This window comes from Polypterus senegalus, chromosome 3 (assembly GCF_016835505.1).
Source record: "Polypterus senegalus isolate Bchr_013 chromosome 3, ASM1683550v1, whole genome shotgun sequence".
NCBI lineage: Eukaryota > Metazoa > Chordata > Cladistia > Polypteriformes > Polypteridae > Polypterus > Polypterus senegalus.
The window spans coordinates 87,439,943-87,456,702 of record NC_053156.1 but is presented as its reverse complement, the minus strand read 5'-3'; the positions used below and the strand labels follow the sequence as shown (position 1 = coordinate 87,456,702).

The following is a 16,760-nucleotide window of genomic DNA, read 5'->3' as shown; positions in this document are numbered from 1 at the left end:
CTGTCGAATTTTATTCTGACATTCTCACCAGTAACTGAAAAACACTGTTTAAAATCTGTACTGTCGAATTTGTGGATTCAAAAATTCCATGTAATTTTCATTTAAACAAGTTCTTTATTTTATAAAAACATGCTTTTAAAATCTAGTTTGCAAGAGAATCTCTGTGTCAGGTTTCTGGCACTTGCTATTTTAAATTTGTAGTTGCAATCATTAGCTTGTAAAAAGACTTACTAAAGAGTAATATTTAATGGTTGAGTCAAATTGATTCAGATTTCAAATATCACAAACTCTTGGTGCTGTGATCTGTCCCAACTTCAAGGCTTCCTGTGTGAAATCAGACTTGTCAGTTTTACATTAATCTATTATTCGAGAACTCTTGAAGAAACGGCCTTGTTCTGTTTTTTAGAACATCTTACATGAGTGATAAGATTTTGTTATTGCTCAACCTGTGTACAAGTCCACAATTAAACATTTACTAGACTGGCATTACCTGTACTTGTATTCGATTAAATGGAACAGAGAGACTTCATTACTTTTGGTAATACACCACTCACATATTCAGGATGTGCTTTCACTACCTTGATCACATGTTAGGGTTATACTAATAAATATATAGGTTTGCATTCAAAAAATCATATGACTTGAAAAAATGTAGCATTAGTAGTTTTGTAATCAGTATGCTGTTTTTTCTGTATTTCTATAACTGCGTGACGCTACATTGACACAGTACTACGTGTTGTAGAAGTATCAAACCATGTTTCAAGTATCGAAACACTTAATACATTTTATTTTGGTATTTAAAAAGTGGAGCAGCTCATTTCATCACTGATGTATACAAGCCAAGTAACCACTTTGTTTGAAACTCATTTTTTTACTTGCTTCAACTTTTTACATGGCTGCTATGCAGTTTCCTGCCATGTGGTTGGATGCTCAGGTGGATATTTAAGTGAACAAACGGAGAATTAATGCAAAGCCTACATTCCTTTACCAAGGCAGTGTGAAACATGGAATAAAAAAGAGGTTAATCTCGCCATCTACAAGTTAAACAGTTATAAAACGCTGGCATGCACAAATCCAAAATATGTTTCAGAGCTAATTTTTTAATTATTGCCTATTATAATTTCTCATACTGTTTCTAATCTCTTTTAATATAAATAAAATATTTTATGTATTTCTGAGCTAAGTCTATAATGGGTGTTTTGCCATTTGTTTAAAAAAAAAATAATAATAGATAACAATGATTCTGGATTCCTTTCCATTTCCAGATATAACATCAGCCAGTTTTCTTTTCGAGATATACAGTACCAGTGAGTTGAAAAACGGTGAGCCATTTTTATGTGTGTTCAGTTGTGCTTTTATGAAGTACATTTGTGTCTTCCAAAGGAATATTGTACTTGCAGTCATTCGTCAGTGTGGCGCTGGCTTTCACTTTGGTACCTATACAGTAAACCTATAATGTTGATGTACATTTCTGGCGCCGCATCCGAGTGGCAGCCTTTCCAGCAGCTCCGTAAATGACTTTATCTTTTTACCTTTTTATCTCTATTTTTCTCTATTTCACTGATCACTTCTACCACTTTCTTTTATGTGGAATTGCTCCCTGGACACTTTTACTATTTTTACTACTTGACATAGATTTTACACTCTGAGAATCGCCTATTCAAGTAGTCAGCTTAAAGCACTGAGAAGAAATGCTTATGCCGGTGTGGTTCCTTATTTACCTGACGAGGTAAGAAGACGATATCGGGCAGCCGAGCGCAAAGAAAAAAGATAAGATTAAATCGAGACAACTTGAGAGAAAATGGCGTTATAAACCGTCGGTGCCTTCTGTGATCCTGGGAAATGTAAACTCACTACCAAATAAGATCAACAAACTGGCTGTGCTGGTGAAAAATGTCAGAACCTACAGAGAATGCAGCTTGCTGTGTTTTAGTGAAACGTGGCTAACAACTACCATCCCAGATGCTAACGTGGAGCTACCCGGGTTTAGCACAGTTAGAGCTGACAGAGACGCAAGTACCTGTGGAAAGAAAAAAGGAGGAGGACTCGCTCTCTATGTCAATACAAAGTGGTGCAACTCAGGACATGTAAACGTTAAAATCTCCACTTGCTGCAGGGACATCGAACTGTTGGCCGTAAGTCTGCGCCCCTATTACTTGCCCAGAGAGTTTGGACACGTGATTGTTGTTATTGTTTACATCCCCCCTCAAGCAACGCGAGATGGCGAGTGACATCATCCATTCCGCAGTTGCTAAGTTACAAACGCAGCACCCTGAGGCACTTGTGCTAATCGCTGGAGACTTTAACCATGTAACGCTGGACAAAACATTACCTGCCTTCTCCCAGTATGTGGACTGTAACACCCGGGAAACAGGACTATCGACTTACTGTATGCAAACGTTAAAGATGCATACAGTGCCACCCCGCTGCCTGCGCTTGGGAAAAGCAGATCATAACCTGGTTCTGCTTCAGCCTCAATACAAAACCAAGAGAGAGGGCGCTACCTACAACCACACGCTCATTCAGGAAGTGGTCCCCTGAGGCAGAGCAGGCTCTGAGAGACTGCTTTGGAACTACAGACTGGGATATATTGCTGGGTCACATAGTGAGAACATTGAAGAGGCTGTTGAATGCACAACTGATTACATCAACTTCTGTATGGACATTGTAGTTCCAGTAAGAACAGTACGCTGCTATGCTAACAACAAGCCATGGATTACAAGTGACATCAAGGGCCTTTTGAACCAGAAGAAAAGGGCTTTTAAAGGTGGTGATCAGCATGAGCTCAAGCGCGTGCAGAAGGAACTCTGAGTCCAGCTCAGGGCGGCGAAAGAGCAGTACAGGAGAAAGCTGGAGCAGAAGTTGCAGAACAACAGCATGAAGGAAGTGTGGGATGGGATGAAGATTATCACTGGCTGCAGCTCGAGCGGGTGCCGCCATCGAGACAGATGTGGAGAGAGCAAACCAAATGAACAACTTCTTTAATAGGTTTGATCACTAACCCACTCTCACCTCGAGTACTGCATCCTCCAACCATCCTTCTGCTGATACCAGCATAGGTGAGACATCCCCACCCACAATTACAGCAGCCCATGTGAGCAGAGAGCTGAAAAGACTTTGTGCCAGCAAAGCAGCGGGTCCAGATGGTGTATCGCCACGACTGCTGAAGGCCTGTGCGTTGGAACTGGGGAGTCCTCTACAGCACATCTTCAACCTGAGCCTGGAACAAGGGAGAGTCCCAAGGCTTTGGAAAACATCTTGTATCACTCCTGTCCCAAAGGTATCACGTCCTAGTGAGCTGAATGACTTCCGGCCTGTTGCTCTGACGTCACATCTGATGAAGACCATGGAGCGGCTGCTGCTTCACCACCTGAGGCCACAGGTCCGCCACGCCCTCGACCCTCTGCAGTTCGCATACCAGGAGAAGGTGGGAGTGGAGGATGCTATCATCTATATGCTACACGATCCCTCTCCCACCTGGACAGAGGCAGTGGTGCTGTAAGAATTATGTTCTTGGACTTCTCTAGCGCCTTCAACACCATCCAACCTCTGCTCCTTAGAGACAAGCTGACTGAGATGGGAGTAGACTCACACCTGGTGGCATGGATTGTGGACTATCTTACAGACAGACCTCAATATGTGCTCTTGGGAACTGCAGGTCTGACATTGTGTCAGCAATACAGGGCGCCGCAGGGGACTGTACTTTCTCCGGTCCTGTTCAATCTATATACATCAGACTTCCAATATGACTCGGAGTCCTGTCACGTGCAAAAGTTCGCTGATGACACTGCTATTGTGGGCTGCATCAGGTGTGGGCAGGAGGAGGAGTACAGAAAGTTAATCAAAGACTTTGTTAAATGGTGCGACTCAAACCACTTACACCTTAACACCAGCAAGACCAAGGAGCTGGTGGTGGATTTTAGGAGGCCCAGGCCCCTCATGGACCCTGTGATCATCAGAGGTGACTGTGTGCAGAGGGTGCAGACCTATAAATATCTGGGAGTGCAGCTGGATGACAAATTGGACTGGACTGGCAATACTGATGCTCTATGTAAGAAAGGTCAGAGCAGACTATACTTTCTGAGAAGGTTGGCATCCTTCAACATCTGCAGTAGGATGCTGCAGATGTGGCGAGTGCCCTCTTCTACACGGTGGTGTGCTGGGGTGGCAGCATAAAGATGAAAGACGCCTCACGCCTGGACAAACTTGTTAAGAAGGCAGGCTCTATTGTAGGAGTAAAGTTGGACAGTTTAACATCTGTGGCAGAGCGACGGGCATTAAGCAAACTCCTGTCAATCATGAATAATCCACTGCATCCACTGAACAGTGTCATCTCCAGGCAGAGGAGTAGCTTCAGTGACAGACTTTTGTCACTGTCCTGCTCCACTGACAGACTGAGGAGATCGTTCCTCCCTCACACTATGCGACTCTTCAATTCCACCCGGGGGAATAAATGCTAACATCATTTTTTATTTATTTATTTTTTTTTTAATTATTTAATTTTATCTATCTATCCATCCATCCATCTATCTAAACCACTAGTACCTTTAAGTTGTCTTGTGTCATCCCTAATGCACACATTATACAGAATGTTACAGACAAGAAAAATCACTTCTTTGCAGACATATCATTTAGAACCATCACAAATGATGTTCATCATAAAACAATATATGTTTAATATATGGTACAGATGTCCACATATTATGATCTGTGATTAGTGCAGTAATGAACAAAGAGCTTCGTCTTTCCTTATACAGTATAAAATATTCACAGAGAGAGGTTACTGTGTACTGACTAGCGAACACAGATGTTAACAAGAAAGGCAGTTTGTTAAACACAATACATACAGTGGAAACTTCAATATGAGTAGAAGAAATATAAAAACAAAAATTAGTTTAAAAAAAAAAAAAAAAACCTGTTATCTGAGGCACAACTATTTATGACATTGTTAATTTTTGGGAAAAAGACAACTATGTTTCCTTTGCTAATATTTCATATTATTGATGTGACAAAATATACTAGGTTTTGGGCTCTTTATACAAAATGTGTATATATATGTGTTTATATGGTGCTAATCTTCAATCTTTAAGGTGCTTTAGTAGTATAATGAGATATATCACATTTTGGGCCAAAATAATCATGTTTTCAGTTTAAGTCTATATTGGCCAGCCTTAATTGTGATATACTGTAGCTCCTGATTGTTAGCACAGTCAAAAAAACAGTTGTGAGTACAAGCTTATTAGCTCTGGCTAGCTGGGGTTTTAGCCCTTGTGTTCTTTCAGTAAAATATTTTTCTGTGTAACTAGTAATAATTCCTCTAGATAGAATGTGGTGGTGCTCTCAAGATAATTATTAAGTGCTGAAAGCCCTTGGCATCAACCACTTTTATTGGTTAAATGTGTTATTCAGTTATTTTGTAAATACTGTGTTATTGCCTATGACTGCCTGCCATCAGTTTTTCTTGCCAATACTACACATAGTAATGAAGGCTTCTGTTTCACTTTTAAATGTAAAACTGATACTGTCTATGTAAATGAGGAACATGTCTCAAACTAAATCTGTATTATTTCTGTATTCACTCAGAAAAATTATATAATAGGCGTGGAAATGCAGCAAGGCAATTCAGTTTTTTGGTACAAAGTTAAATTAATCATATACAGGTAGTCCCCAGGTTACAGACATCCGACCTATGACTTACGAACGGAGCTACACATGCGCCTCAGTAACTGCCGCTCCATCATCTTTGGCCTGGGGACGTTGCAAGCGGTGGCTGAACAGTGGCTGGAGGGGGGGGATTTCGCTGCTTGTGCAGTGTAGTGTCCCTCGGGCGGATCCTGTCGGCAAGCGGTTTCATTGCCTGGCCACAGCTGCCCTGTTTGTTCTCGGTGGGCGGCTGGTAATGTTGCAAGCGGTGACCCGGTTGTGGCTGAACGGAGGCCATTGAGGGTGAACAGGGGTGGCGGGGGATAGCATTGTAGTGTGCCTCGGATGGCTGCCTTTTGAATGGGGGTGGTGGCCGCACAGTGTTCTTTCTCGGTGGGCAGATGCTGCAGGCAGCATACTGTAGTGGGGTGACTGTGAGGTGGGCTTTCGTTCTCGGTGGGCAGACGCTGCAGGCAGCATATTGTAGTGGAGGTGACTGTGAGGTGGGTTGTTGATGAACTGCCCCTCACCGCCCCCATTCATTCTCAATAGCAGGTCTGCTTGTACTGTTACGTACATCGCAGGAAGCTGTCTCTTGTCAGTACATCAGACGTGCTGACGACAGGTGCCTTACTGCTGTGATAGCGTGTACAGTGCTGTGCAGAAGAGCTCATCTTAACCTTGTGTCTTCACCCTTCAACAATGCCTCTGAAATACAAATTTGATGCAAGTGCTGGTGATAGAGTAAAGAAGAGAAAAACCATCACCATGGAAAATAAAGTAGAAATAATAGAGGTTTGAGAGAGGTGAAACTCCCATCATTCATTGGCAGAGCACTTGGTTACAGTCGGTCAACAATAGCATTTATTAAAATAATGTACCTGTTCTGACTTATATACAAATTCAACTTAAATACAAACCTACAGGCCCTATCTTGTACGTAACCCGGGGACTGCCTGTAATTGATATGGTTGGCTGGTTTAAGCTTTTAATGCAAGTTAGTTGAGAAGTTCCTTTCATCCCTGATGTGGGCAAACTAACAACCTTCCTTAATTGTCTCTGAAGAAAACAGTAAATTTATATTTTGAACTCAGAAATGCCCTTCATTTAGACCATCATCATTTTTAACTCTGTTTATTCCTATGCTATGTAGTACTCTTCTCTGAAGGTAGGTTTGGAGCAGTTCTGGAAATTTGTAAATACAGTATAAACAATTAAACTGAAAATTCAGAACAGTGAAAATCAGTACATTTTCATAAAATCATAGAGTAATTTGAACATTTATATAATCTTGACTGCTTTTAGATAGAGAAACTTAGAAAACAAGTCAGAAGAAGCAGACTTCAGCTGTTAAGATAAGACAAGTTATGAATACATTGGTGGGAGGAAAAAAAACTGCATTTAACAATGTTTTTGAAAGTGAGTCCACATTCCTTTGGAATAAGGAAAGTCAACTTGTGGTTTATTTGGGCCTACTTATGACATCCTAGCAGTAATAACTCTGGTATATACAGTATATGATAATCTAGTGGTATAGCACTCATTATTGATACTAAAGGTTTCAAGGGAAATATCACATGGCTGCTGTTCGATTGATTCTCCTGGCTGGAAAATTTAGGGATTACATTAACATTGACCTTTCACCTAATTCAATAATATGTCATGTCATTTCTTAGCCCATTTAATCCGGACCATGATATCAATGTTTTTGGTGGTTTGTGGGGTTGTTTGAGTCTATCCCATCTAGCATAGGGCGCAAGCATGAACAAACCCTGGACAGGGCACCAGTCCATTGCAGGACAAACACATACACACACACACACACACACACACCATTGCCAGTTCACCTTACCTTCATGTCTTTGGACAAAGGGAAGAAGTTGGAGCACATGAAGACACAGGGAAGACATGCAAATTCTCTACGTGGGGTGGGCCCAATCACAAACTATTGTCTCTTTACTGCAAGGCAGCAGCACTACCACTGCATAACTGTGTTGCCCTGTTTGACCAGGAATTATGTTTTTTTAGTCAGATTATACAGTATCTTGAGTGATACAATACACACTTAAAACATTATTTTGCTTTATATTTTCACCTAAAAATTATGTCTTTAATTGCATTCTGCGTACAGTATACTGAGTAAGAAGTCAACAGTAGCCTCATATTTTCTTAAAAAATAGTAACTGGAAATTCCTATAAACCCAAGAGGGAACTCTGAAAATTCATACAGCATGTGAATGTAGCAATACCTTTGTCTTGGTGGTGGTGGGACCAGTAGGGGTAAGAAGTAGCATATAGTTAATGTTAAGATGTTAGTAATGATTATTGCCTAAGGTTTATTGCAAACAAATAAATAACTGAAATATTTTACAAGAAAATACTTCTAAACCAGTTAAATGTGATACATGGTGTTAATATATAATGCTAGAGTTTTACACATCACTGTCTTTATGAACTTTGAAAGTGGGAGCTAAAATTAATATTGTCTGCTATGTTGTACATGCCACAGTGACATATGGTGTGGTCTTATTCTCCCATGTTGTGAACATTTTAGCATGAACATCTTAATCAATTGCCAACTGATCTTGCTTTTCTAAATATGTCAGTTTATATTAGTCTTTTGTCTCAACTATAAGTCAGACTGTGTAAGTGAATTTAGTGCACCATATTAGTGTTTATGACATGAATCTAAATATTATCCATTCCATTTTTAGAGTAAACCATACAGTTATACTTGATGACCCTTTTGATGATCCAGTTGGTTTACAAATACCTGATCGCTCCCCAGAACCAACCAAGGAGCAGCTGGATGTGAGTAGAATGTATACTTTTGTAATATGAAGGGTACTTGTTTGAATTATTTATTTTCTTAATAGGTAATGGGGTTCTGTTGTTGCTTTATCCATCCTTCTGTCTAAATATCCACATAACACCTCTGAAACCAGTTAATTACCAATTTCAATAATTCATTTTTCATTTACTAGAGGTAGTAATCTTGCAAGATACATGTTTTAAACAGAAGAAATTGTCATTGTTTTGCAGAATGGAGCAGACTGTTATCAGTATATATGTGCTATTTGATCTGCATTTTATTTTTGCAAAAATATGTACTAATCTACATTGTCTTTAGACCTTTCCTTAAAAGAAGTAATTAATTGGACACTACAATATATTTTTTTTGTGATGGGCATTATGAGCACATCTCTGGTTTGAGATCCAGGCAAATGAAAAAAATCAATATACTGTACGTTTCTAATGTGACAGCTTGCCGCCACTTCACCAGTGTTTAATTCATATTTAGATCATTATACAGTGCTGTTGTTGTTAAAAACAGTGCATTTTAATAAAAAACACCAAATTATGGTAGGTAAAATTGTCTCTCTCAGTATTGTTAGGGAATCACTTCAAAAAAGATCACCAACCATGGAGCACAAATGTTGATCTGAGGTTCAGCCTCAAAATGCTGTTACTATTGTGTCTTTTTCCCAGAATCTCTTAAGTTCCTGTCTCACAAATCTGCAGTGAAAGCCAAAAATGTTGCTAAGATTAATTAATCTTAAATTTTTTTGTACACAGGAAGAAAACTTTGCATAATAACAACCTTTATCAGCAACTACCTGCATCCCACTACTGTAGTTTTCTGATAAAGGAGCCCTAGTAAATATTGCACTGTCCAAATTAATTTTAACAATTGGTTTTAGAATTCAACTTGAGTTTTAACTATTTTAGTTTCAAATACAGCCAGGAATTAGGCTGGCCAATTCTGCCTAATAGTTTCAGGACCTTTGCAAATTCAGTCAGTGTAAGCATTTATTAGTCTTTTGCTGTGCATTGTGATTGTAAAAGGTTTTCAGCATTTCAACCTGTAATTGTTCTTTAAATTAGAGAAACAAAAGTATTTTTGGTGCAAAATGAGACTTGCCTGTTGGATTCAGAATTTCAGTGTCCACAATGGTTTTTGTTTATGTCCATGCCAACAAATCCTGCAGTTTTAGCATCCAGACTGTTTGCACTCTACACTGTTTTGTTCACAGCTTTGTTTACAGATTCCCAGTCTTTTGTGGTGGTTTTGATTTCTATGGTTATTTATCTTTTTCAAGAATGGTCATGTTGTAGAAACAGTAATTTAGTTAGTGTCTTAATATTTTTTTTTCAATATACATGAAAAGTTCAAGTTCCTAATTGTCACAACTGTTTTCATCTTGGTATACTATTACCTGCACAAGTCTTTTTCCCCCAAGTGGATGCCATTTTATTTGAAGTCTTACACCATCATGGAATTAATAATGCACATTGACATTCGCTGCGGCAAATATTCTTATATCTTCATCAATACTTCATGCCTTTAAGTATAGAATATGCACTGAAATTCCAGGGTTATTTTTTGATTACTAAGCAAAAACCAACACTAATAAGAGACTTTAAGTTTTCATTTCTCCCACAACATTTCATTATATTTCATAAGAGCATTATAGTGTGCTAGAATACTTGGCACATGAATTTAAGTACATTTTGTATCTTTTTTTTTTTTTTTGAAGCAGAATTTTTTTCGACGCAATGCTTATGATAATTTACCATTTTGAGAGGTTCTTAGAACTTTGTAACAGTTTTTGTATTTTAATGTAAATTCGACTTGTTGTACCATTCTGCTTATATTTTACATGACCATCAATTTCAAAGTGTAGGAAAAATTTTTACCCCCTTCCTGATATCCTCTGTATTTGTTACAGTGAATAGCTTCAGATCTTTAGATAAAATGTAATACTAGATAAATGGAACCAGAGTTTAAAAATAAAAAACACCATTACTAAGTTGGCAATAATAATTGACAATTAATTGATTTTTTGGATTGTTTAAAAAAGGAACTTTTATATAATTTTCAGAACAGTATTTTTTAGAAAAACGAACTACTTGCAGATATTTTAAGCCAAATATAGCATTGTATAAAACATTTATATAATAATAAATTGAAAGAAATTGTAATAAAAAAATTAATACAGTAATAGAACTTCTGGCTCGTGTTGTGCAATGAAAACACACAAAAGTTCCTTAAGAGCAAATGGGGACAAATAGTTTAATCTACTGTTTTTGCAAGCATTTAATGCATCACCATAATTTAACAGAGTATCCACTTTAAAACAAACAAACCAAAAAAAAAACTCAAGTATAGCTGGTCAAAATCTGACCATTTACTAGCTACTGGCAAATGACACATTTTTTCAGTTATGTGTCGTGAAATTCTGTTTTATATGCCTTGTGTTTTATTCCAAATGTAGAGGGCTAAACTATAAATTGAATTATTTCTCACTTCAGACTGAAAGTTATGTCATTATGCCTGGCCTAACAAACACTGCATTCATAGAATTTAAAATATATAAATCTCATATATTTCTCTTTTGGTACGTCCTGCTTCCACTGCAAAACCACGCAGCCATCACGGCATTTGTCGATTCCTATTCGTCCACTTCCAAACCCTTCCCCAAGCTGCCAGCGGCTCCTCTTCAAAACCGGTCTCGCTGACACGGCATTTCTCGTCAAACTACTGAAGTACACTTACAAAAATAAAGCAAACTCTGCATTAGGCGAAAATTTACTTCTCCAGCTAGATTCCATGCTCAGAACCATCAACCCCTTCGCTAAATCATACAAACACATGCATGAAATCGATTTGCATCTGTCCCATAGGCAACTCCTGTAAACAGATTTCCACGCTCAATATGAATTCCGATCCTATGGTTTACCTACTTTTATTCCCTTACGGAGACATTGGCTGGCACAAAAGATTTACAATATTTTCCCGATAAAAGAACCGCCAAACGAATAAGGCTTACTAAATGCCAGTTTTACGCGTACAGATTAGCAATGAGGAATACATTTAGTATTTTGGACTCCAGCGGCAAACTATACCAACAGTACGTCATAGATGCATATGTTAAAACAGAGGGCGCGCGTCTAAGCTATCTCAGATTACATCAACAAGCTCTACGCGTGGAACAGTACAAAGGACTATCAGACGCACTGCAAGAAAACACTGAAAATAACAACGTACGAGTAGGCAAAATGATCATATTACCGTCCACATTTCCAGGAAGTCCTAGATACATGCAACAAAACTATCAGGATGCCATGGCCTTAGTAAGTAAATTCGGAAAGCCTCATTTATTTATCACTTTCACATGTAATCCTGCCTGGCCAGAAATTCTACATGCACTGTCGGATACCCAAAGACCAGAGTACAGACCTGATATTATAGTACGAGTCTTTTGGATTAAGCTGTGGGAATTACTTGGAGACATTCTACAACATCTTTTTGAGGTTGTTATTGATTATATTTACGTAATCGAATTTCAGAAGCGCTGCCTTCCTGATGCCCACATGCTGTTTACTTTTCATAATAATTCTAACAACCAGTCTTCAGCCAGGGTCAGTTGTACATGGCTTTTTCTAGGGTTAGATCATTCGACTCATTATCTGTCGTCTCCATGAAAACACCTATTCACAACTGCGTCTTTCACGAAGTATTTATTTCTTCTTGATTTTTGAATTCCTTTCTCACCGTTTTCCGTTCCTATTCTTACACCGCTGTATGCTACAGTGGGCAACGGCTAGTATTAATATATTTGGTAACCATAATCATTGAGGGATTTCAGTATGGGATTTATAAAAAATCATATTATTATTTATCTTAAAATGTTCATGTTCTAATTTTATTCTGACATTTTCTCACCTGTAACTGAAGAATACTGCTTAAAATCATTTTTATATCTGTACTGTTAAATTTTTGAATTCCAAAATAATTCTGGATATTTTCATTTAAACAAACTCTTTAAATTTGTTTTATATAACAATATGCTTTTAAAATCTGGTCCGTCAGATAGTCCCTCTGTTAAGTTTGTACATTTTCTATTGTAAGGTTTATATTTTAATCATTAACTGATTAAAAAAAAACTAAAGAGTATTATTTATTGAGCAAGTCAAATTGATTCAAATTTCAAATGTCACAGACTACAGCTGGTTTAATTGTCCAAACCTGTCCCTTTTTTGCTTTTGTGCCAAACCTTAATTGATCCATTATTCAGTAAATCTTGTAAAAACAGTCTTTCTTATTATGTTCTCAGAGCCTCTTACGTGAGTGACCAGACTTTGCTATTGCTTAGCTTGTGTACAATTAGAAAATTAGCCGTAGTCAACTAATTGTCATTTATCTTTTTTTTTTTGACAGAGTGGCAGAATTGGAGCTGATGAAGATATTGATACCGACAAAGGTAAAACTACGGAGGAGCTCGATGAACTTGTTAAAGACAAAGAAGCAAAAACACAGGCCATTCTTTTGGAAATGGTAAGAACTTAAACTAGGGATGGGAAAACTGCTGAGAGAAGTTGTTGTTTAAACATTTTTAGTAAATTGGAAAGGTCTGTGAAATAGTGTCTCTTTGAACAGAAAGCAATTTTCACGTAAAACCTTGCCAAATGAAAGCAGGTTTGTTTATATATATATATATATATATATATATATATATTTTTTTTACGATATTCTGATGGTGTAAATATGTCTGAATTTAAAATAATGAATCATTTGACAAAAGATAAATGCAAAAAAAAACTACTTAAAAAGATAGAAATGGTAAAGTAGTTACATACATGTATATAAAAGTGAGTTTAGCAGCCTTCATATTTTTTCACATAAATTTGTTTTACTTTGAAAATTGCTGTATTTTTGGGAATAAGGTTTAGAGAATGAGCTTCTTCTTTTGGCTGCTCTCGTTTGGGGTTGCCACAGCGGATCATCTACTTCCATATCTTTCTGTCCTCTGCATCTTGTTCTGTCACACCCATCACCTGCATGTCCTTTCTCACCACATCCATAAACCTTCGCTTAGGCCTTCCTCTTTTCCTTTTCCCTGGCTATCCTTAGCATCCTTCCAATATACCCAGCATCTCTCCCCTGCACGTGTCCAAACCAAAACAATCTCGCCTCTCTGACTTTGTTTCCCAACCATCCAACTTGAGCTGACCCTTTAATGTACTTATTTCTAATCCTATCCATCCTCGTCACACCCAGTGCAAATCTTAGCATCTTTACCTCTGCTACCTCCAGCTCCTTCTCTGGCTTTCTGGTCAGTGCCACCGTCTCCAACCCATATAACATAGCTGGTCTCACTACCGTCCTGTAGACCTTCCCTTTCACTCTTGTTGATAACCGTCTGTCACAAATTACTCCTGACACTCTTCTCCACCCATTCCACCCTGCCTGCATTCTCTTTTTCACCTCTCTTCCACAATACCCATTACTCTGTACTGTTGATCCCAAGTATTTAAACTCCTCCACCTTTGCCAGCTCTACTCCCTGCATCCTCACCATTCCACGGACCTCTCTCTCATTTACACACATGTATTCTGTCTTGTTTCTACTGACCTTGATTCCTCTCCTCTATAGAGCATATCTCCACCTCTCCAGGGTCTCCTCAACCTGCTCCCTACTGTCGCTACAGATCACAGTGTCATCAGCAAACATCATAGTCCATGGGGATTCCTGTCTGTTCTCATCTATCAACTTGTCCATCACCATTGCAAATAGTAAACGGCTCAGAGCTGATCCCTGATGTAACCCCACCTCCACGTTGAATGCATCTGTTGCTCCTACCGCAGACCTCACCATTGTCACACTTCCCTCGTACGTATCCTGTACAACTCTTACATACTTCTCTGCCACTCCCGACTTCCTCATACAATACCACAGCTCATCTCAAGGCACCCTGTCATATGCTTTCTCAAGGTCCACAAAGACGCAATGCAACTCCTTATGGCCTTCTCTAAACCTCCATCAACATCCTCAGAGCAAACATTGCATCTGTGGTGCTGTTTCTTGGCATGAAACCATACTGCTGCTCACTAATCATCACCTCACTTCTTAACCTAGCTTCCACTACTCTTTCCCATAACTTCATGCTGTGGCTCATCAATTTTATTCTTCTGTAGTTACTGCAGTCTTGTACATCCCCCTTATTCTTAAATATCGACACCAGTACACTTCTCCACTCCTCAGGCATCCTCTCACTTCCCAAGATTCCATTAAACAATCTGGTTAAAAACTCCACTGCCATCTCTCCTAAACACCTCTATGCTTCCATAGTTATGTCATCTGGACCATGGGCCTTTCCATTTTTCATCCTCTTCATAGCTGTCCTTACTTCCTCCTTGCTAATCTCTTGCACTTCCTGATTCACTATCTCCACCTCATCCAACCTCTTCTCTCTCTCTCATTCTCTTCATTCATCAGCCTCTCAAAGTACTCTTTCCATCTGCTCAGCACACTCTCCTCGCTTGTGAGTACGTTTCCATCTATATCCTTTATCACCCTATGCTGTTGCACACCTTTCCCAGCTCTGTCCCTCTGTCTAGCCAATTGGTACAGGTCCTTTTCTCCCTCCTTAGTGTCCAACCTCTCCTACAACTCATCATATGCCTTTTCTTTAGCCTTCGACACCTCTCCCTTCACCTTGTGCCTTATCTCCTTGTTCTCTTGTCTAATTTCTGCATCTCTCTGACTATCCCACTTCTTCTTTGCCATCCTCCTCCTCTGTATACTCTCCTGAATTTCCTCATTCCACCACCAGGTTTCCTTTTCCTCCTTCCACTTTCCAGATGTCACGCCAAGTACCCTTCTTGCTGTCATCCTTACTACATCTGCTGTAGTTTCCCAGCTGTCTGATAATTCTTCAGTACCACCCAGTGCCTGTCTCACCTCTTTCCTTTACTCAACCTTACGGTCTTCCTTTTTCAACTTCCACCATTTGATCCTTGGCTCTGCCCTCACTCTCTTCCTCTTCTTGATCTCCAACGTCATCCTACTGACCACCATCCTATGCTGCTTAACTACACTTTCCCCTGCCACCACTTTGCAGTTTTCAATCTCCTTCAGATTGACTCTTCTACATAGGATGTAATCTGTGTGCATCTTCCTCCACTCTTGTACGTAACTCTATGTTCCTCCCTCTTCTTAAAATACGTATTCACACAGCCTTGTCCATCCTTTTGGCAAAATCCACTATCCTCTGACCTTCTTCATTCCTCTCCTTGACACCATACCTACTCATCACCTTCTCGTCTCCACTGTTCCCTTCACCAGCATGACCATTGAAATCCTCTCCAATCACCACTTTCTGTCCCTTGGGTACACTGTTCATCACTTCATCCAACTCACTCCAAAAATCTTCTTTCTCACCCATTGCACATCCAACTTGCGGTGCATATGCACTAACAACATTCATCATCACACCTCCAATTTCCGGGTTCATAATCATTAATCTGTCTGACACTCTTTTCACCTCCAAAACACTCTTGACGTACTGTTCCTTCAGAATAACTCCTACCCCATTTCTCCTCCCATCCACACCATAATAGAACAATTTGAATCCACCTCCGATCCACCAGGCCTTACTCCCCTTCCATTTAGTCTCTTGCACGCACAATATATCAACATTCCTTCTCTCCATCGTATCTGCTGACTCTCTCCCCTTACCAGTAATACTGCCAACATTGAAAGTTCCTACCCTCAGTTCCACTCTCTTTACTTTCCTCCTCTCCTACCTCTGGACACGTCTCACCCCTCTTCTTCTTCTTCAGCCAACAGTAGCCCAATTTCCGCCAGCACCCTGTTGGCTAACAGTACTGGCGGCGGTCGTTGTTAACCCAGTGCTCAACCAATCCGGTATGGAAATTTGTATTGTTGTCCGCATATTGATGTGGCAGAATTTTACACCGGATGCCCTTCCTGACTTTAACCCTCCCCATTTATCCGGGCTTGGGACCGGCACAAAGAAACACACTGGTTTGTGCATCCCCTATGGCTGGGTTAAACAATTATTAGAATATGGATAGTTTTTGTAGGAGATGCTGGTATTTATTTCCCTTTTTGCAATTAGAATAATTATTCTAAAAGTTAAACCTTGCCTGGTTCTGAAGCAGACCACCTAGACTTTGGAGGTTTGTTTTTTTTTATCAATCAAGAAGTTTTTGTGTGTGTTTTTTTGTGTTTGTGTCATTACTTTAAGTTTATTACATTTTAATTTATGAAATGCAATATTATATAAGCTCTAAATTATCTCAATTAGAAG

The 16,760-nt window shown here is 39.2% G+C and overlaps 1 protein-coding gene across 1 annotated transcript in view; it reads left to right on the top strand.

Moving 5' to 3' along the window:
• ppil4 (peptidylprolyl isomerase (cyclophilin)-like 4) overlaps positions 1-16,760 on the top strand; it is a 46,418-nt gene that overhangs the window by 17,155 nt on the left and 12,503 nt on the right. Inside the window, exons 6-7 of the mRNA XM_039747567.1 lie at positions 8,358-8,454; positions 12,866-12,982. Of these exons, the coding sequence (XP_039603501.1) occupies positions 8,358-8,454; positions 12,866-12,982 (214 nt within the window). The remainder of the gene's footprint in view (positions 1-8,357; positions 8,455-12,865; positions 12,983-16,760) is intronic.